General features: G+C 35.1%; 1 protein-coding gene across 7 annotated transcripts in view; it reads left to right on the top strand.

The window, feature by feature from the left end:
- Positions 1 to 21,015, top strand: part of Pam (peptidylglycine alpha-amidating monooxygenase) — a 326,641-nt gene that overhangs the window by 297,835 nt on the left and 7,791 nt on the right. For all 7 annotated transcript variants that reach the window (XM_021255825.2, XM_087180704.1, XM_087180703.1 and 4 more), the window contains 7 exons: positions 4,641 to 4,757; positions 6,728 to 6,800; positions 8,191 to 8,401; positions 8,821 to 9,021; positions 11,233 to 11,348; positions 15,665 to 15,764; positions 18,338 to 18,391. In XM_021255825.2, coding sequence (XP_021111484.1) covers positions 4,641 to 4,757; positions 6,728 to 6,800; positions 8,191 to 8,401; positions 8,821 to 9,021; positions 11,233 to 11,348; positions 15,665 to 15,764; positions 18,338 to 18,391 — 872 coding nt within the window. The remainder of the gene's footprint in view (positions 1 to 4,640; positions 4,758 to 6,727; positions 6,801 to 8,190; positions 8,402 to 8,820; positions 9,022 to 11,232; positions 11,349 to 15,664; positions 15,765 to 18,337; positions 18,392 to 21,015) is intronic.

Here is a 21,015-nt window from a genome sequence, read left to right as displayed (position 1 = left end):
AATAATAATAATAATGAGTATAATCATTATAAAGATATGGAAAGTGGCTAGTCTTATGCAACACACAAAATGTCCTTTTTATATAAAGAAGACATTGGTGTGATTTAGGCTGGAAAATAAAAAAAAATGTAAATATTTAATTGTTACATTATAACTACATACTGGGAAATATATATCTTGATAAGCTGAGAAATCTGATATTTCCTGTGGATCCAACTTGTGATTATAAAAATCCAATATATTTACTCTCTAATTTTATTTTCTTTCAGTTTCTTCCTTTACTATTTCACAATTCACTATTAAAAGAGCAAAAAGTAAATAATAGAGTAAAATTTGATGCACCTCAAATTAGTTCACTTTACTATTTATTACCACTACTAGAAAATTGACATTTCTAGACTGTAGGTGTAGATGCCCGCACATAAATTGTTTCTGACAGCAAAACATCAATCACTTGATACATTTTTTTCTACGTTTGTGAGAAAAACAGAACAGTACCACTAGTGAAAAGAATATTCTTCACTTACCTATTCATCAGCTGCAACATTTTCTTTTGACCTGACTGGCTCAGAAAGGTGGGTCTGGATAATTTATCTCTTCCTTAACACGTCTTTTTTTTTTTTTTTTTTTTGGTTTAGTTTTTGGTTTTCATTTTTTTTCTTGCAAGTAAGCCTAGTCTTTCAGGTCTGTAACTCTGAGCTTAACATGGCTGCAAATATGTAATATTTATATTTTTAAATGTTTGCATGTCTGGAGAAAAACACTGGAGCTATAAGAAATGGTTTAAGTTATAGAAGTTCAATGTATGTTCCTGGGGAGATGAGGATCCCCTTTCTGCTTTATCACCATCCATAAGTTGTAGGAATGATTTCTTTTTTATTTCTAAAATAATTTGACCAGATATTTAGGATTAATGGTGAATATGTAAGTGAATAAATAACAAAACAGAGAAAGTATACAGTTATCTCTTAGAATTGCTGGAGGAACAAGAACCAGGTAAATATATCAGGCTTCCTGTATATTCTGAGGAGGAGATAGAGAATTCAGTGTGCGAAGGTCTAGGACACCGTAGGTTTGAGGACACACAACAGCCCACTGTGCTGCCAAATTATTAGCTATCCATGATACATATAAAACAGATAGCATTTGGTAAAAATTGTAAGGATTTGTTAATTTTCTATATTACTAAATCTTGGGGAGGGGTGAAGTAGTAAAGTATATTCCATGCCCATACAAAGAGACTAAGAATCAATGAAAAATTTTATGATATAAAAGGAAAGGGAAATATAAATATAAACAGTGGATTTTATGAATGTCGGTATCCTCGTTGTTGATATTGTATACGGGTTTGCAAAAGGCTATCATTCGGAGAAATTGGGTAAATTATACACAGAAGTTCTGTATGGTGTTTCTTAAAAGCTCATGTGAGTCTACAATTATCTCAATTAAAATTTCCCTCTAATAACAGAGAGAAAAGGTTATCATTCCTAATAATTAAGGAAAGCATAATTTTCACATTACCTGGATATCTATTGTGCCTTTAAAAGCACTAAAGTGTTTCTGAATAATGAGGAATATAAAATTTAAATCTTAGAAGAGCTAACAACCAGGATTGGTGGTGCATGCCTGTAATCCCAACTACTCAGGAGGCTGAGGCAGTAGGATTGTAGTTTTGAGCCCAACCTGAGCAACTAAGCAAAATAAAAATAAAATTTTAAAAGATTGCTGGGGATGTTGCTCAGTACTAGGATTCTCATCAAGCATGTGAGGCCCTGAGTTTAATACCCAGTTTGGGGGAGGACATAAAGAGTTTTCATTCTATGACACATAAATGTGAAATTTAGAACTTGCTGACTTGATGTGCTGATCTTTAATTATCCGATACCGCAGTGAAATTGGAAAAAAAAAATTGGTAGGTTAGTCCAATACCTTTATTTTACAGAGAAATACTTATGATGTATTAAGTAAGTAACATATTCAAAATAGTTTCAGATACAGGAAAATTCCTTGATGTTCACAGTGGCAACAATGAGTGACTGTATGTTTGCCTTGTACTAGTCTTCCATGATTTACTAATACTTTCTATATCCTTACATTGCTTTCTAACAGAATTTCACACTTCAATTTAATAAAAATTCCATAATTATCTGATGAATACCTTAGATCTGTTGTTAGGAGATGCTACTTCCACTTCAGAAATTTATGTATTTTTTCTAGATCCCACTGTGTGGTTTTAACTGCACATAATAGCATATGTAAACAGTTTTACTTAAGTTTTAGGTTGACAAAGCTGAATCAATATTTTGTGCTCAACTGAATGCATCATTAATAAGAACTCCTTTAGGGAATTATTGTTATCTTTCAGGAAAAATATACTCCAAAGACTGTAACAGTTAAGATAGCTGAGATAATTGTGTGACGAATATTTTTATTGGGAAGAGAAAGTAATTTTTTTGTTTGCCTACTGGGATTCTACATAAGTTCCATAAAAATATCAACTAACTAATCAATGGGTGCATTTCAGATTTGAGCAATCTTTCACCCTCCCAATTTGCAAATATATCTCAATAGATATTTAATGTTATTCAGGTTCTTTTATTTATCCAGCAGAACTACAAAATATTAATAATTTTTCACAGCTTTTCCTGATGCTCTCAAGATAATCCTGTTTTACAGAAATATTTGTTGATCATTCATTATGAATTCATCTGACTAGAAAATATACATTTTATATTTTAATTTTTATATATAGTCACACTCAACTATGTGGTGATTTAATGCTTTTTTAAATAGTGTACGTTGGTAATTTGTTGCTTACTCTTTGCCAGGGGTCTCATTAACATATACAGTATGTATATGCCCCTCATTTGTGGATTTACTTTCCATGGTTTCAGTTACTTGCAGCCAACCATAGTGTGAAATAATAAATCAGAAATTCCAGAAATAAATAATTCACACATTTTAAATTGTGTGCTGTTTTTTGAAGCATGATAAAATTTTTCTCCAGCCTTCCTGGGATATGATTCATTCCCTTGCCCATCCTATCCACTACCGGTCCAATATTCATGTAGCAGGCATCTCTAGATTGACTTGAGGTTTCGGAGTGCCTGTGTTCATGTCACCTTTATTTTACTTAGTAAGTCCCCAAAATTCAAGAGTAGCGATGCTGGCAATTTTGTTACAGTATAATGTTTTATTTTATTAATAGTTAATGTTGTTCATCTCTTGTTATGTCTAATTTATACCTCAAACTTTATCATAGATATGTTAGTGTGATAGTTAATCTTTATTTTCAATTTGATTGGCTTGAGAAATGCCTAAGAGATTAGTAAAATATACTTGGGGGGGTGGTGTTGGGGATTTAGCTCAGTGGTTTCGCCACCTGCTGCGCAAGCGCAAAGACCCAAGTTCGATCCCTGGTACCAATATATATATATATACTTGTGGGTGTGTCTGAGTGGGTCGTGGGGATGTGACTTTGGGAACTAAATCTGGTCCCTGGTCCCTTCTCTGGCTCTTCCCCCGCTCTCTTCTTCATGACTCCCATGTGTCAAGCAGATATTTCCACCATGCCTTTCTCCCGTGATGTTTCTGCCTTGGAGTCATCTGACTACGGACTGAAACCCCTGAAACCATGAGCTAAAATAAATACTTCCTCCCCTAAGTGGTTGTGTTTTTTTTGGCGGAGGGGTAATGGCTCACAGCGACAAAAAACCTGATTAATACAGTATGTCTAGGAAAAGGGAAGAGTAAACATAGAGTTTGGTCCTCTCTGTGGTTTCAGGCATCCTCTAAGGTCTTCGAACATATGCTACAAGGATAAGGAGGCCTGCTGTAACTTCTCAAGGAGGAATTGATATAAGTAAAATATCTGTAATAACTGTCAATTTAAGCAACTTATTGTTAACAATTGAGATAGGAATATAAATTTTAAATATATGTCCTTAATATTTTATAATAATCTAAAATGTGCTAAATTAAATGGAAATTATCATAGTCATTTTAACTTTTGAACTTAATATTCTATAGTTGTCTATTTTCTACTTATAGAAAAGCTGTAATATAAAATTTGGGGGTTTCTCAACATATTTTTGTTTAAAGAATAAGTGTTGGTCTATATGTTTAAATATTTTGAACATTCTGTTTCCCTCCTTAGGGTATGTGCTCACATGTTATCCCTATGGAAAACACAGTGACATACCCTTTTAACCACTACCCTCCCAGTATCATTATTATTACAGGGAACATTAAAATAAGTCATACTTTTTTAACTTGAAAGAAAATATCTATTGAATTATAAAATTTGAAGTGTTTTTCAAAACTTTTAGCATTTAGCAGTTCTAAATCAGTGTTTCTCAAACGCTACTGTTCACGTGGACCAGCTAGGAATCTTAGGAAAATGAAGGTGTGGACCAGTGGATCTGAAACTGCATTTCCCAGCAAAGCCAATACAGAAGCTCCATGGAGAGCCCTAAATGTCTAAGGGGATATATTGGAATGTGAAAGACAGAGCAGGAAGAAAAATACATATCAGTCTTTCTTTTGAGGCTAAACTGAGAATCTCAAGTGAGTAGACTTTATTTCTCAAGTTCACTGCATTTTCTGATTATTTATTTTCCACTTTAATGTATTTCATTTAGCTCCTTTGACAGCAAGTTTATTTACCAACAAAGAGGACTTGGGCCGATTGAAGAAGACACCATTCTTGTTATAGATCCAAATAATGCTGCAGTACTCCGGTCCAGTGGGAAAAACCTGTGAGTTAAACCACTTATATTAAGACTTGTACTACATACATTGGGTATACATATTTTATCATTGAGTCTTAAAAAAATGCACAACTTCCCTTTTAAGAAAGCAGAAAATTTGTTTGCCCATTCCATCTTTCATTTTTTAAGTACGTGGTTCTAACCCTTAACTAAATACTAGAATAATGTGTGAACCTTAAAAAAATTACATTCAGATAGCCATTGGCCATTTGTGTGCCATCTTTTGAGAAATTGCTATCCAGGTCCTTTGCTCATTTCAAAATTGCTGAGAATAAATTTTAAACATTCTCACCACAAAAAGCATTTGAGGTGATGAAAACGCTAATTAGCTTGATTCCATCTCTATTGTATGCGTGTATCATTACACCACACTGTATCCTGCAAATATATATAATGTTAATTTCTTACTTATAGTTTACAATATTAGGTTCTGATTTCATCTGGGGTGTGGCCAATACTGTTGAAGTTTTCCTGGCTCTTCTAATATGTATTCAAGCATGAAAGAGCCATTGATACACATAATGAACTGAGCTGCTGGTCAGTTAGATCTGATGATTTGAAAAATCCTTCCGCAGAAAAATTGTATACTAAACTCATCAAGTAATCACTGATAAGAAAAACAGTTACTTCCCATCTGAAATGAAGGCTGAACACATATCATTTTTACCTTTCCTTATATGTAATATGCATATGTAATTTGGCTTTGAAAGCCACTCGTTATTTGGTCTTATTTACTAAATAGCATTTGGCATCCCCCCTCACCCCCCAAAAAATGTTGACTTATTTTCGTGGTTATTGAATGAACAGGACACCTGCTTACAGTCTCCTCAGCCATTGCGACCTGGCAGCTTTGGGAACTGTACCCTACTCCCTCTGCTGAGGACAGCCAAGGCCAGCTCCTCTGAAAGGCAGGGACCCATTGCTTTGGGAGTAGCTGCTCATGGAGATGGAAATAATGAGGCTTAGATTTTGAAGGCTCAGATGACGAGTCAGAAGGCAGATTCTAGTGCCAGCTCCATCACTCTGTGTTGAACCTGTCTGTCTGGAGCTGCATCCAAATAGAGGCACCCATCTCTCAGAAAGGAATTAGGAGACAAGGCTGGAACAACCACTGCAAAATCAACTTGGCCAGAGCGAGTGTCTGTGTTGAAATCAAATCATAGCCCTCACTTTCAGTCGCCAAATACTTCTGTTAATTAGTCAAGATCAGATTGTTACAGTCTTGGCTTATAAAAGAAAATATGTGATGTCAGCACCATATTAAGACAAGAAGCTGACAGATAAGGCTTTTGGATTGTCAGGTGTCGTTTGACCAGAACCACTTGAACATATTGCTCATGTGTTGATTAACTCCATCCAGATTCCTTAAACCTGCGGCCTCTGTCTGCATTAGCTTGTAATTCTCTTACCCAGATCACCCACAGAGATTTGCTCAATAGATTACCTTTCTCTTTCTCTAATGACTGTCCAGCCCTCCAGTTCCCCTTGCTTAGATGATCATGGCCCTGTGTTTTATTGTTTTTAGCGGGTACTTGGAAAGCTTCTGAGTCATATATTTAATATTTTGTATTAAAATTATATTTCTGTAAAGCATATTTTAATTATTCAGACTGTAGAAACCCATTGATGTTTCTCTAAACAATTTGTGTTGTACATATTTCTAAAATGTTAATATTTGTGATATATACCATATTTTATAATAAATATTTATAATTTTATGTGAGCTTTATATATAGATATTCATAGGATTAAATGCTACTTATGCTTTTTTATAAGGAGGTCTCTATTATAACAGATATTTTCATTTAACAATTTATTTTGGTCTTTCCTGTAATAATACAAGTAGACATTTACTAACTTGTGACTGTATATTCTTTTATGGATTAATTAGAAACAAATTACTCTTGTGTATGCTTGGGGAATAAATATATAATGAAACAATTATTTTTATTTTACAGGTTTTACTTGCCACATGGCTTGAGTATAGATAAAGATGGAAATTATTGGGTCACAGATGTGGCTCTCCATCAGGTAATCTTCCCATTTGGCAGTGTTCAAATCAAAGATAATAGGGTTAAGCTTTCAAAATGCTCTAAATATGTCTGGCACTCTTTCATGACCCAGTAAGTTTAAAACAAGAAATGGAACAGCCCTATCCTATTTCCACCTGCTGTAGCACAGTTCCACACAGTGGTTCATAAACAACAGCACTTTATTTCTCACAGATCGGTAGTCTGGAAGTCTGAGATCGGAGTACCAGCTTGCTTGGGTTCTGCCCGAGGGCCCTCCCCAGGGCTGCAGAGCACCAGGTTTTCACTGCACCCTCACTTGATAGAAGGAGTGAAAGCGTGTCCTTGTGTCTCTGCTCACAGTGGCACTAATCCTGTTCATGAGAGCCCTACCCTATGTCCTCATTACCTCCCAGAAGACCCACTTCCTAATACCATCACATTGGAGGTTAGGATTTCATCATGAATTTGTGAGATACAAATATTCAGTCCATATCGAGCCACATTTAAAATTTTTCTTTTAGAACTCAGTGCTGGAAAAAGTTAATACCTAAAATATCAGGTCATTTTTCTCCGTTGGGCTAGCAACAAGCTTAGGGCCTGACACTGGAGAATATCTCCTTCTTAAAGGCAAATGTAGACTTTCTACATTTACTTTTATTCCCTCTGTCCCTGGTTCTTACTTCTATTTATCACTTGTGTTTAATGCTTTCTTTCCTAAGCCACCTTACTCTTCTAAAAATTGAGTCATGGTATATATATATATATATATACATATATATATATGTGTGTGTGTATATATATATACGTATATATATGTGTATATATATATATACATATATATATACACATATATATATGTGTGTGTGTGTGCGTGTATGTGTGTATATATATATATCAATCACAAACATTTTGTCAGATATTATAGTTCAATCACAGAAGAGTCTTAAGGTCTTTCATAAGATAAGTTTGTTGAGTATAATATAGGTGGCAGAGAATGCAGATGAAAACTAGAACTCAGAAGACTTAATTATGAATCATTAAATTGTTCTTTTAGTAATCTTTATACATCATCTCAGTAAACATTGCTCATGTCTTATCTGGAGATCATTTTACTATTAGCTAAGGAAAGACAAAAAGGAAGTGTGGAGGTAGGTGGAATGGCATGGCTATATACTGGTCTCCATTCACCATCTGTTAACTAGATAACCTTGACCAAACCGTTTAATCTCTGTAAGCTTATTTGTTAAACAAAGGGTTCAGATCAGATAGTTTCTAGGGCCCCAACCAGTTCTAAAAATTATCTTGGTTTGAATAGGTAAATGGGAGCTGATACTCTCGTTGCTTGTGCAAATGGGAGAATGGTAATAATAACCACAAAAATGTAGGTAAGACTTCTTTTTTTTTTTAAGGTGTTCAAACTGGATCCAAACAATAAAGAAGGCCCTCTCTTAATCCTGGGAAGGAGCATGCAACCAGGGAGTGACCAAAATCACTTCTGCCAACCCACTGACGTGGCCGTGGATCCAGGCACCAGAGCCATCTATGTGTCTGATGGTTACTGCAACAGTCGGATTGTGCAGTTTTCACCAAGTGGAAAGTTCATCACACAGTGGGGAGAAGGTACCAGATAAGACTCTTAATCACTAATTGCAAGTCTTAGCCAATATCACCAGGAACCAGACATTGGCTACTCCTCACATTCTTTGGGATGTAAATGTCCTCTACAGTGAAAACAAAGCTGGATACTGTATACATCCAGTTGGCTTAGTCACACATGCACCATGCACACACAGGCACACACAGGCCTTATAGAGGAAAAAGTGTGCTTCCACCAAAACCTTGTCCAAACAGAAAACCTGTCATGTGTTTGAGGGTAAGAGATATTTTGGAATAAACTTATAAACCACTTTACGTTATTTGTCCCTGGTTCCATATATGTAATGGCTTCCTATCATGAATTTGGGAAATTGCAAAACAAGAGAGTCAGACTTTGTATGGTTCTATAAACTGTATGCCTGCAACTTTTCTTTGTTCTGCAGCATCTTCTGGGAGCAATCCCCCACCAGGCCAGTTCAGCGTCCCTCACAGCTTGGCCCTTGTGCCTCATTTGGGCCAGTTATGTGTGGCAGACAGGGAAAATGGTCGGATCCAGTGTTTTAAAACTGACACCAAAGAATTTGTGAGAGAGATTAAACATGCATCATTTGGGAGAAATGTGTTTGCAATTTCGTATATACCAGGTATTTAATTTTTTGTAGGTCTGTTTTGGTCATACTGCTATTATTTGCCTTATCTTAATGTTCATTTTGTACTTTTTCTTAAGTGGTTGAGAATACCTTATATATTAGATTTTAAAGTATCTTAAAAATGTTAGTGCATTATAAATCACTTTCAAGTCTAGTGCCACTATTCCTTGTATAAATATAGTGAAGAACTCCACAGGATTTAACAGCTGTTTGTATTTGGTTTAAAGATGCTCTCATTGATTTTTATTTTCCTTAACTATGATAATCTGCTCTACTATGAAATAATTGTTATTGTCTTTATACACCATCAGTAGATGACATATATGTGATAAAATCAGCATCTAAAATACTTCTATTTTAACCAGAAATACCAGTGCACACTTGTAATCCCAGCACTCTCAGAGGCTGAAGCAAGAGGATCATAAGTTTGAACCGTACCTGGACAACTTAGTGACTTAGTGAGAATTTGTCTCAGAATAAAGTGGGGGTAGAGTGTACCACTGGGTTCAATCCTCAGTACTAAAAAATCCATGTTTCACTTTTCAAAAAAAAAATCATAGCCAATTTTTAAAGTAAGACATATATGCAAAATAAGTGAGATTTTTGTCTAAATACCAGGAGAAACAACCAGTAAGCAAAGCCGTGATTTTTTTCTCATTTTCAAATAGATTTTCTCAACTTTGAGAAATTTCAAAGGAAATTTGAAAAAAAATCAAACTTGTAAAAAAAGATATATATAATTCATGTTACAACAAACAGCATGATTTCTTTTAAAAAGTAAGTGCTGAACAACTTAAAATATAAAATTAATACACACTTTAAATATATATTTTATGAACTGTATCTACACTTTTATTATTATCACTTTTTATTATTATCACTTTTATCTGTATCTGCAAAGGCATTAACACTTTGTAGTCGTCATTATGATTGTTACATTTTTATGCTAGTAAAGTTGCATATGGCTGCTGTCTTCCCAAGTGGACCCAGATTTATTTAGGACATGAAATAAAGGACTAGGGTGACAGGATAGAGAGCAAGGTTGGCTTCTCCAGAGAAGAGTAATAAGAGATTTTCATTAATGTCAATGAAAGAGAAATTATCTGCTTGGTTTTTGTCTCATATTTAAATAATTAACTCATCAGGACGGTTCGCTTTTTTAAAAGGATGTTTGAGTCAATAGTGTACAAAAAGAAGTACAAAATGAAAAGGAGAGAGGATGGGGAGAAACAGAATCTAAGCAAACAGTAATCCCTATCGTATTTTATGACAGCAATTGATATTTATATTGATTTTTTAATACTGTGATATGCTTTTAGAAAGTTTATAATCCTTAAAGATGAATGAAAATATTTTCAACAGTGGCTTAGGGTCGTATGTGTGTTTTTATATAAATATGTGTATTTATTTATGTATATGTGAGTGTGTTTTGCTGGCGATTAAACCAAGCCCCTTGTGCATGGTAGGCAAGTGCCTTACCATGGAGCTACATACCCCAAGCTGTAGTGTCACGTAATTTTCATTTTTAATTCTTTGAAAATGTAATGTTTAAACATCTAGATTATTTACTTAACCAAAATATGACTATTTTTATCGTAAGAAATCCAATTTTACTACAAAGTGAAATCATAGGAAAATACCCTAATTTATTTAGAGAAAAATGTCTTTGATAGTCTAAAGCATGCATTTTACATTTTCAAACTGCAGTTGTTTAAAATCAGATTATTCTTCTATTTTATAATGTAACTTCACTTCCTTTTTTATATGTATCTTTATCCCATACAGCCATGGAAGCTGTTACATATTTTTCAAAAGATCTGATCCCCTAAAAGGATTGGCCTAAACAACCTGACCTTTCCTAGTTGCTGTTTAGGATGTCTGTGATACTTATATCTTTGTATCATTGTATGTGTATATCAATAAGTATGTATCCGTGATTTCTGCTGGCTTCCTAAGAGGAATAGATTTTCCAATTACTAATTTTCCTAAAACAAGGAGTCTAATCATCTAACCTGTTTGCTCCTGATATTGTTACTCAGTAGGCAACATTTGTTAAGTATTTTATTTTCCACTTTTGTTGCCAATTGTAGGGACCAGATTGACTCTAAATATTATATTGTGTGTTTGTATAATGTGTATGCATATATGTGAAGTACAGTCTTAACCCTTGTTTTAAAAAAAGGCTAACTAGATATATTTTCACAGGTTTGCTTTTTGCAGTAAATGGGAAACCTTACTTTAGGGACCAAGAACCCTTACAAGGATTTGTGATGAACTTTTCCAATGGGGAAATTATAGATGTCTTCAAGCCAGGACGCAAGGTATTCACATGAACTGCCAAAGTTTCAGTTTTTATGAAAATAAAACTAAAATAAGAATCTTACCATTCAACACACACATATATATATGTATTTTTTTAATTTTAGGAGATGTAGTGACTTTCTCAGTAGGTTGATGGGAGTATCCTATTATATTGTTTCATTTAGAATAAATGTTTATGCTTGTTCCTAGATCAGTTTATTCAGATGAAAATTAGCCCCTGTGTGAAGTTTTAGGGTTCTTATTAGAGTGTGCATATGACTGCAAGTTTAAATAAGTCTGTTCCTGGTTTCAGAGTGAAGATACCACATGTCAAGTGGTAACCCAGCAGAAATCTTGTTTGCTTTTTTTATTGTTATTACTTTACTAAGCAACAAGGCTTAAAAAATCACTTCCTGGTACTGAAGACTTGGTTTAAGCAAGCAGGCCAGTTTTGGCTTCACAAGTAGTTTATTCTGACTATGCTGTTCACACACACCATGACTACTTCTCAGTGTTTCCATAGTGTTGCCGTCTTCCCCATGTACTATGTCTGCAGTGTGGTTGCCAGATAATCAGAATGTTCACGCACTGACTATGCATGTGGTGTATCAGCTTTAGAAAGTTCAGCTGCTATAATGCTCAAGTAAAGGTTATTTTTCATATTATGTAATGATTTATTAGTTTTCCTTGGATCAGAATGCAACTATCATAAGCCAATGGACAAAGTATTTCTTGGCACTCATAATTCCTAGTCTTTAAGATAACAAATTTACTAGATTTAAAAAAAAATTTTAAATGCCTCAGTATTTTTGAAGTCAGTCAGTCAAAATCTGATGGGATGGGATTTATTAGATTTTACTGTAGAGATACAAATTAAGTATTTACTCTACATCAGGCATCATGCAACACATTGATGGTGGAATGGTAAAACAAGACACAGCTTCTTTCTCAATGGAGCTTTTATCAAAAGTTACAACATCTGAAATCAAAGTGAATCTGAACTAAAGATTCCACCACAAATTCTTTTTTTAGGGGGTGGATGTCAATTTTATTCCACAAATAAGATTTTTCACAAAGACATTTTATCTGAAAAATAATAAACAAACATCAAATCATAGCAGCCATCAGAAAGAAATTCATTACATTGATGATAGATGATAGATAGATAGATAGATAATATATATTTATGCCCATAGTGTTGCTGATCCTCATTGATTATTTGATCATAGCTCTTCCTCTTATAGGTAACTGCTGCATATCTGTTGATAAAGAAAGAATCCTAACTCTCAGGTCTTCACTTTGTGCATTAGTAAAGTGTTTCTTGCTTTTTTTTTTTATGATAGCATACTGTGTCAAGTAGAATATTAACTTTTAATTAAACAACGCATCTAGAAGTCAAAACAAAGTACTAAGCAAGAGGCCAACCTGTAAATGAGTTTTACTCTGTTATGAACTGAATAGCTCTGAATTACAGTCTCAGAAATGACTGTGTCTCAACATCAGCGTTCACCAGTGAGTGACAAGAGAGGCACAATATGTGGGTCAGTGCACCAAACTTGAAAACACAGTCTCACCCCAAGATGAAGTCTGTTTTTCCTGTTAATAAACAAGACTTGACATTATAGCAAAATGTAGACATTTGTTCTGTGTTGATGCAGTAAACTGAAAATCCGTTTATGAATCTCAGAATTTTCATTTAATTAGATTATCATCATAAAGATTAAGTTTGGGTGAAGGAAATCGTAGGCATATTGACTTCTGTGTAAGAGGAGATTTATTTTTCAAGTCAAAGGTCAAGTTTGATGTAATGTGTCTGAGCCTGCATACTCACTCATCTCCTCACACATTTCCAGTCTCCCTTGTCTACTGTTTCATTCTTGGAAATGTTTACATTTGAATGTGTGATTTCCATCTCTGTGTTTATGAGGGGAAATGAGACAGTAGGACATAGAAGTGGTTTCAAATGCTTTCCGAAAGCTGTGAAGGTAAAATACACAGTCACCCTCCAAAGTCTCCCCTCCACAATCAAAGGAATGATATGTAGTAGCTCGTTGTCTGTTTCCATGCACACCACTTAGAATGGGATTTTTGTCTTTTTTCTGCAAGGAAGCTCATGTGGAAAAGGAAAGAAGTTCATCTATACCAAAAATAAAGATCAAAAGGAACAATAAGCTCAGATTCATGTTATCTCTCTAACCTTCACCATAGAGATTAAAATTACATTTGATAGGGGCCAGGGATTTAGCTCAGTGGCACCGCGCCTGCCTCACAAGTGCAAGGTCCTGAGTTCGATCCCCGGTATTAAAAAATATATATATATTTGGCAATATTTGAGCTGAACGGTTCACACATAATTTCTTGTCCAAAACTACATAGTAGTACACCTAGATCTTTCTCATTAAAAATGTGCTTAAACTTTTAATCCCTGAAGTACATATTGGTATGGCAAGGGCTATATTAAATCACAAATAAGCATGGTGAAACTTCTTAGAAAAACTATTCTATTTAATAAAAAGTAGGTTTAAACATTATTATATTAAAGCAAATATAGTCACAATATGGATCAGAACACACATTCCTTATTAAAATAAAATATTTTGAAGTCAGGCTTCCTTGGGGTTTATCACTAGATACTCTGGGAAGATACATCCAATCGTTCTTTTCTGTTGTCAGATTTATTTGGGTAGAGGTACCTCAAGAGAAATGTTTACAAAGGTTGGATTAGATGATCTTTGCATTTGCCCAGCTTTGAAATTCTAAAGTTTATTCCTAAAGCTCCACAACATTTCTTATTACAGATGACACAAAACAGTTCATTAAATAGTTCATTGGAAAGATTACAGCTGTGTCTCCCCCTCAGTCCTTACAATGGCTCCAAAGTATTTCAATAGTACTCTGGTTCCCCAAACCAGTCTGAAAACTACTGAGAGGGGTTTATTGTTACTGTAATCCTGAATTTATAACATATTTATTTAAAGTAAAGTGTTTAGCCAGTGAATAGCTCCACACCCCTACCTGTGCATCTTCACCATTATCATATTTTCCTATCAGAAAGTACGAAATGCTTTACAAACATAAGTTTTACAATGCAGTATAATCTAAAACAGGAACTGTCTGCAATTTACACATCTATCTATCTATCTCTACCCATGAATTAAACACCATAGAAAGACGAACATTTAATAACAGGCTTAGGAGATTTCAACATGGCAGCATTTGGACTTCTGGCTCTCTGGCCTCTGCACATTTGTCCCAGATCATTTGGTTGTATGAAGGAATGAGCCTCTGACATAGCTGTTTCACTTCTCTTTTCAGAGTGGCAAACTGTTACCCATTACTAATGTGTCTCCAAAGCTTCGATTCTTCCACTCTTCCTGATGAGAACTAGAGCAGTGGTTCACCTCATTGGTGCCCTTTGTACTCAGCATACTTGAGAAAGTCACGTCAGGTGCTGTCTGTCTCCTATGTCCTCATGACTGAGATGGTGATTTGAAATGAACAAAGACATTAAAATGCAGAATATCTGAATTAGGTACAAAAGCCCAGGACGTACTTAGAAGTAGCATTCAGTTTGCTTCCATTGCTGACTGAAAATATTGCAGACCCTGAACATCAAGGATATAAAACCCCACATCACAACAGGTCTCCTAACACATATGGGAAATAATCTAAATGCCCTGACTGTTTGAAATAACTTCCCTTGTCAGTAATGTACAAATGGTTTCTAAGGTAGCCCATGAGAGCTTGCTAAGAATAATAAAATTAATACCTAGTCCTTTTGATTTTAAGAAAAGCAAATTTGGCAATATTTAAAAGGTCCAAGAAACATGAAGGTAAACATAAATATAAATAAGCAGGCAATGAAAAGTTGAGTAAGCAGAACTGTCAAAAATAATCCACTTATAAATTTTCACTTTTGCAGCCAGTCCTGATGACACATGCAATAGTCCCAGCTATTTCGGAGGCTGACGTGGGAGAATCACTTGAGCCCATAAGGTTGAAACCAGCCTGGGCAAAATAGTGAGACTCCAATTAGTTAGTTAATTAATGTGTGTATGTATGTATGTTTGCTTTGAAAAAGAATTAGAAGCAGTGCTGAAGCTTCCTTACCATTTTCCAGTGTTTAGATTTACATCTGGCAGAGTCAGGACGGAATGACTGAATGAATAAATGAATGAACGTCCTTCGCCTGGAGTTGTTTTAATGGGAATGACTGTTGCTTTGCTTTGAATATTATGCTTATTGTCCCTTTGTGTGCCTTGCTTTGTTTTTCTGCCTTTCCATGAAGGACTCATGAGGACTTGCCATCCTAAAGCATGCTTTCCTATTTTGGCAGCACTTTGACATGCCTCATGATATTGTGGCATCTGAAGATGGGACACTGTACATTGGAGATGCTCATACAAACACTGTGTGGAAGTTCACCTTGACTGAAAGTATGTTTTTTACAGTATCTTTTTGCACATTTCCCCTCTGTTTTATTACTTGAAAACATATGAAACTAAAACATTTGCATTTCCTTCTCTTTTTTTTTAATAATGGAAGTAAGAAATAAAGATGGAGGCAGTGATTAAAAGATCTATTTGTTTTCCACTTCAGGGATTAAATTACTTTTTAAAAAGTGGAGAGAGCTGGGTATGGTGGCACACACCTATAATCCCAGCTACTCAGGAGGCTGAGGGTGGAGGATTACAAATTTGAGCTCAGCCTGCATAACTCAGTGATTAGTGAGACCTTATCTCAAAATTAAAATAATAATAATAAGTAAAAAGGCTTGGGGATGTAACTTAGTGTGAAAGCTCTGGGTTCAGTCCCCAGTAGCACAAAGAAAAACAAAAACAAAAAAAGGTGGAGAGAAACACTTTTTTTCCTCTGGCAGTTATCCCCTTGTTTCCACAGATATTCCACAGGAAATTCTTGATGCCTGAAGTAATGTCTGTTACATTGAAAGCCAATGTTAATTCCAGCTTAGTTCCAGAAGGAAGAGAGGGCTTTGGCAAGGCAGAGAGCTGACAAGTTTGCACGTGGTATCACACCCCATGTGGCTCTTCAGCTCTCGGTAGCTGCTGAGCATCTAGGCATGCCAGTATCTGTGTCAGACACATACTAACCCAAACAGGAAGCACTTGCATTCTCCGTGTAGGTTTCAACTTTCCCTAAATACTGAATTGCTCTATTTTCATGTAACTCAAAATTTTGTCTGGGGAGAGATTTGCTCTATCTAGTTTTGGAATTTTTAAACTTCCAGTTTGGATATTATTTCTAATCTGTAGAAAGCGTACTAACCTAGCCCTTGATTACTAGCTAAAAACCACAAGTTTTTTAAATTGAAGTGCACTAAATGTCACTTGGCCACAAACTTCAATATCCAGAAATGTTTTTTAAATGTGGCTGTGTCTAAACAATAGGAGAAAGTGGGGATAAGGGAAAGAATTGAGTATGGAAAAGAAATATTAACTATAACAAGAAAAATACAAATTATAATAAGGAAAGAAAGCCAAATTTAAAAAAAAGAAAGTAAAATCGGGAGTCTAAATTCTCTAATCAGATACAAGCTAGGTCTAGGAGCCCAAATTGGTATGGCTATGTTCAGAATTGTCTTTTGAGTAACTTTCGCTATTTAGAAAGAAGGACCCAGTTCCAGTAGAATGTATATGGGTGCCTATGGACAATTCTGCCAGAGAAGTAGCATTACATTTCCCCTGAAAATGTTCCTTTCACTATTTGTGGCTTCAAAAAGGATCCTGTGAGTGTGGGCAGACAAAAAAAGAAAAGTGAGTAATCCCCAAATGCATGACTTATCTCCAGGATATTTAGAACAACAACAAAAAAGTGATTAATCTTAAAAGGTGGAAAAGACTTCAGAAATAGAACAGCTTTCTTTTTCAGATAAATATATGACTCTTAAACTGACCAAGGTTCCAGGCTAAGGCATTTCTACCATCCTAGTGGGTGACATTCAACAAAGATTACATCTGAATCAATTGGTGCATTAGTTATTTTCTTGCCACTGGGTCACAATACCCAACACACACAACTTAAAGAAGAAGTTCAATTTGGCTCATGGTTTTAAGGCATTCAGTCCATGGTTTACTGGATTCAAGGCAGAAGCACCATGCAGAAAGATGTGGCAGAGCAAAGATGCTTAGTTCATGGTGGCCAGGAAGCAGAGCAGAGGAGCAGCACCAGAGAGGAAGGGGAAAAGTACCAGATATATATTGCCCAAGGTCATGCCTCCATGATACACTCAGGCATACCCAAAAGTGTATCTAATTTCCTGGATGTTCCTTAATCCAGTCAAGTTGACATGGCAGGATTAGCAGTCATACCTAGGGAAGATTTTCAAAATACACATGGTCAGTCCCCTTAAGACCTATAGAAAGAAAAGAAATTATAGTATATGTGCTGCCAAAGCGAGCACAGAGAAAAGAAATTATAATATGTGTATTTTGGAAAGTCTTCCCAAGTAACTTTGATACCAACCCTAATTAAAAAGCACTGCAATATAGCATACAACTTCAAAATTAAAGAACCCTCTGAATAACTCACAGCACTATAAATCTGAAAAACAGTACCTCTGGCACAGTAAGACTGCCATTGGAGTACAAGTATCCTTTGTATTTGCATTCTAATATTTAGTCAAATCCATTATGTCAACTAAATACTGGTGACTCAAAGTGGCAAAAATTGGTAGTCAATCTAAGATACTGCCACATGAAAACAGAACTATTTGGTATTTCAGAACTAATACGGTATTATAAACTCAAACAGGAAAAGTTCATTTATAAAGTTCTTAGAAATATTTCATCTTTCTCCAGAAGATTTTACCCAGGATTCATACACCTGATCCCTAATTAGTAGTTTGTGTTTAACTGTTTCTTAATATAATAATGCATTCGATGGATTAGGGAATATTTTCTATTAAATAAGAGTAAAGTCAAAACAAAGTTAAGTTCTCAAATGTTCTTTTTGAAGATTCTGATTTTCTCCTTTCTGTGCTATGTTACAGAAATAGAACATCGATCAGTTAAAAAGGCTGGCATCGAGGTCCAGGAAATCAAAGGTTAGTCAAATTCTGTTATAACTGTGAAACCATAGGCTATTTGTGTTGAATTATTTTATGGCTCTTTATTACAACTTTTTAAAATTATCAATCTAAAAAATATAATCTGATAAATTATCCATGACTTCTCTGTATGCTGTCTTTAAACCTGCCTGTCGCCACTCTTTTTCTGAAAAATGGAGTAGTCATAAGGATCTTAAATCACTGATTTCAAGTGATGGAATGTGATTGAGGATATAAGAAGTCTATAACTAATAAGCCAGACCCATTTAGAGAGGATAAAAGTCATCCAGTCACCCTTAGAAGTACTTAACCTCAAGCAAACAGAAAAATGGTGTTCAATGTAATGGGAAAGGCCTTTTCTTAATGGGCTTTAATATAAACGATTGAAAAATAACTTTGGTGAATTAATGCTATCAGGATGTAGAAAAAATTAGCTGTTTCCTAAGTTCGTATCCTAGCACCATGTCTCCCCCAAGATTTATTGAGGTATTCTATAAGAAAAGCACTATAATAGCTCTAAGGGAATTGGAACTGTTCCTAACCACAAGACACTTACAGCCAATATAAAGCATGAGAGAGATAATACACACACATTTGTGTATATGCAAATAAGTACATCACTGAGATCCAACATCAGGAATGGGGAAATGATATTTAGCTACTGGTAATCAACTGCTGGGTTCATTTGTAATCCCTGTCAAATTATTTTCTCCCTTTCCTAGAATCAGTTTATATTTGTACATTTTTTACTATCTTCGGGGTATTGACATGTCACTTAGAGTTAGGAACTCACAGTGTTTCTCATTAAATACTCCTAATATTTAAGTAACAGAACAATTCCATTATTAGTTGTTTTATTAATGATTCACCTAGATATTCAAACTTAACCCTAGGCTTACTTGTTTTCCTTTCTCATGAAAGCAGGTTGAAAAGAGATGAAAAGAAGCAAGAACCAAGAGAGAGTTTAGGTATTTTATGTAGGCAGATAAAATATAACTGGCTCAAAGTTGAAAGGGGTAAGATAATATTAAAACATAAATAAATACCAATTGTTTGGCATTTGTAGAGATTCTATCTAGTTGACATTACTGAGTGGCATTCGCAGCACATTCATATACTAAAGAAGGTTCCAGATATTCTAGTTTTGTATCATTGGTACATATAGAATTATTGAGAAGCTATGTTTGTCCTAAAAAAAGATGTAAGAAAAAATATTGTTAATAATGCCTGTCACTTACATAGTGCAGACAATGGGCTGTGTGAAAATTATCAAGTTTAATCTTTACACCAACCATGTGCTAGGCACTATTATCCCATTTTACATAGGAAGAAATTGGGGATCAGAATTACTAGATATTAAGTATTAGACCCACCTGTTTGTTTGTTTGTTTGTTCTTGAGGTCCTGGGGATTGGACCCAGGATCTTCACACTGACCTACATATCCAGCTTTTTAAAAACTAATTTTTAAATTTTGAGACAGGATTTCGTTAAGTCAGTGAATTATCCAGGCTGAGATGGAAATTCTCATCCTCCTGCCTCAGAGTCCTGGGGTATTGGATGTGAACCATTACTCCCACCTTAGAGCCAGTTTTTAAATTTGTTTGCTGTGGAATGCTGTATTCCTAGCCACTACTGCTATACTGAGGAAGAGAGATTGATCCCGCCAGTTCATTCACTGTAAATGCCTCCGAGAAATACAGGTTGGGAATGGTTGTGCTTTATTCTGAGATCTCTAGGATTTCAAAATGGTCTCAAACTATTTCTGCGTACATAGATCCCACCCAACAATTCTTGGTTGTGCTGGTTGGCCTGCTGAGAACACCCCAACCATGCTGACCTCATCTTGGCAGTCACTGCAGGATGAAGAATGCTGTCCTACAGGCCCTGTCCTCTTTCCTCAGTGCACACCACTGAGTCTATTTGGTCAGAAAACGTTTTGTTTTTGTGGCCAAAGCCAGCCATTCTAATAATAGATTTTATTGAGTTTCCTTACCATGACAGGCCAATTTTAATTGGAATACTCCAACTTAGATGAAGTGACTCTATTCTTCTATGAACCCATACAGTTCATCAAACCTTTTTTGTGAGATTATATTCTAAGTCATGCTAGATTTCTAGAGCTTATCTTTTATCAAAATCATGAAACTTAATTGACACTAACCTTTACAGCAGAGAGTGAGGAACTCCATACCGGATAGAACAGTCCTATGATGCATGTCCATTTAAAACCTGCCTTCGATGACACTTGTTTCTATTGTGAATGGTCCATCACTGATCAGTAATAACAGCGTTTTGGAGCCTGTGTCCTAAGGGATTTTCAGGAATAAGAGAATTTGAGATTATAAAAAAAAAATTTAGGAAAGGGATTTAAATGTTTAAATAAAGTTACTAGAGATAAAGCAGCTATCCCACCAAAAACATAGCTTTTGTATACCCCATCTCCTAATAAAAAAATTATGATGTGAATCAGTTTCAAGAAAATTAAAACAAAAAAACTCCTTCATATGATTAGCTTCTGAGACTTATAGAGAGCAACACATGATAGGGAAGCACATGGCATTAAAAGAGAGTGATCTCGTTTGTTACACGTACTTTTTGTGTCTCCCAAACTGAGGCTCAC

The sequence above is a fragment of the Heterocephalus glaber genome, unplaced genomic scaffold, assembly GCF_053883595.1.
Source record: "Heterocephalus glaber isolate CG9 unplaced genomic scaffold, H.glaber_assembly_v1.0 deba00001465, whole genome shotgun sequence".
Lineage (NCBI taxonomy): Eukaryota > Metazoa > Chordata > Mammalia > Rodentia > Bathyergidae > Heterocephalus > Heterocephalus glaber.
Note: the sequence above shows the minus strand (reverse complement) of the source record. Positions and strands in the feature narration are given on the sequence as shown.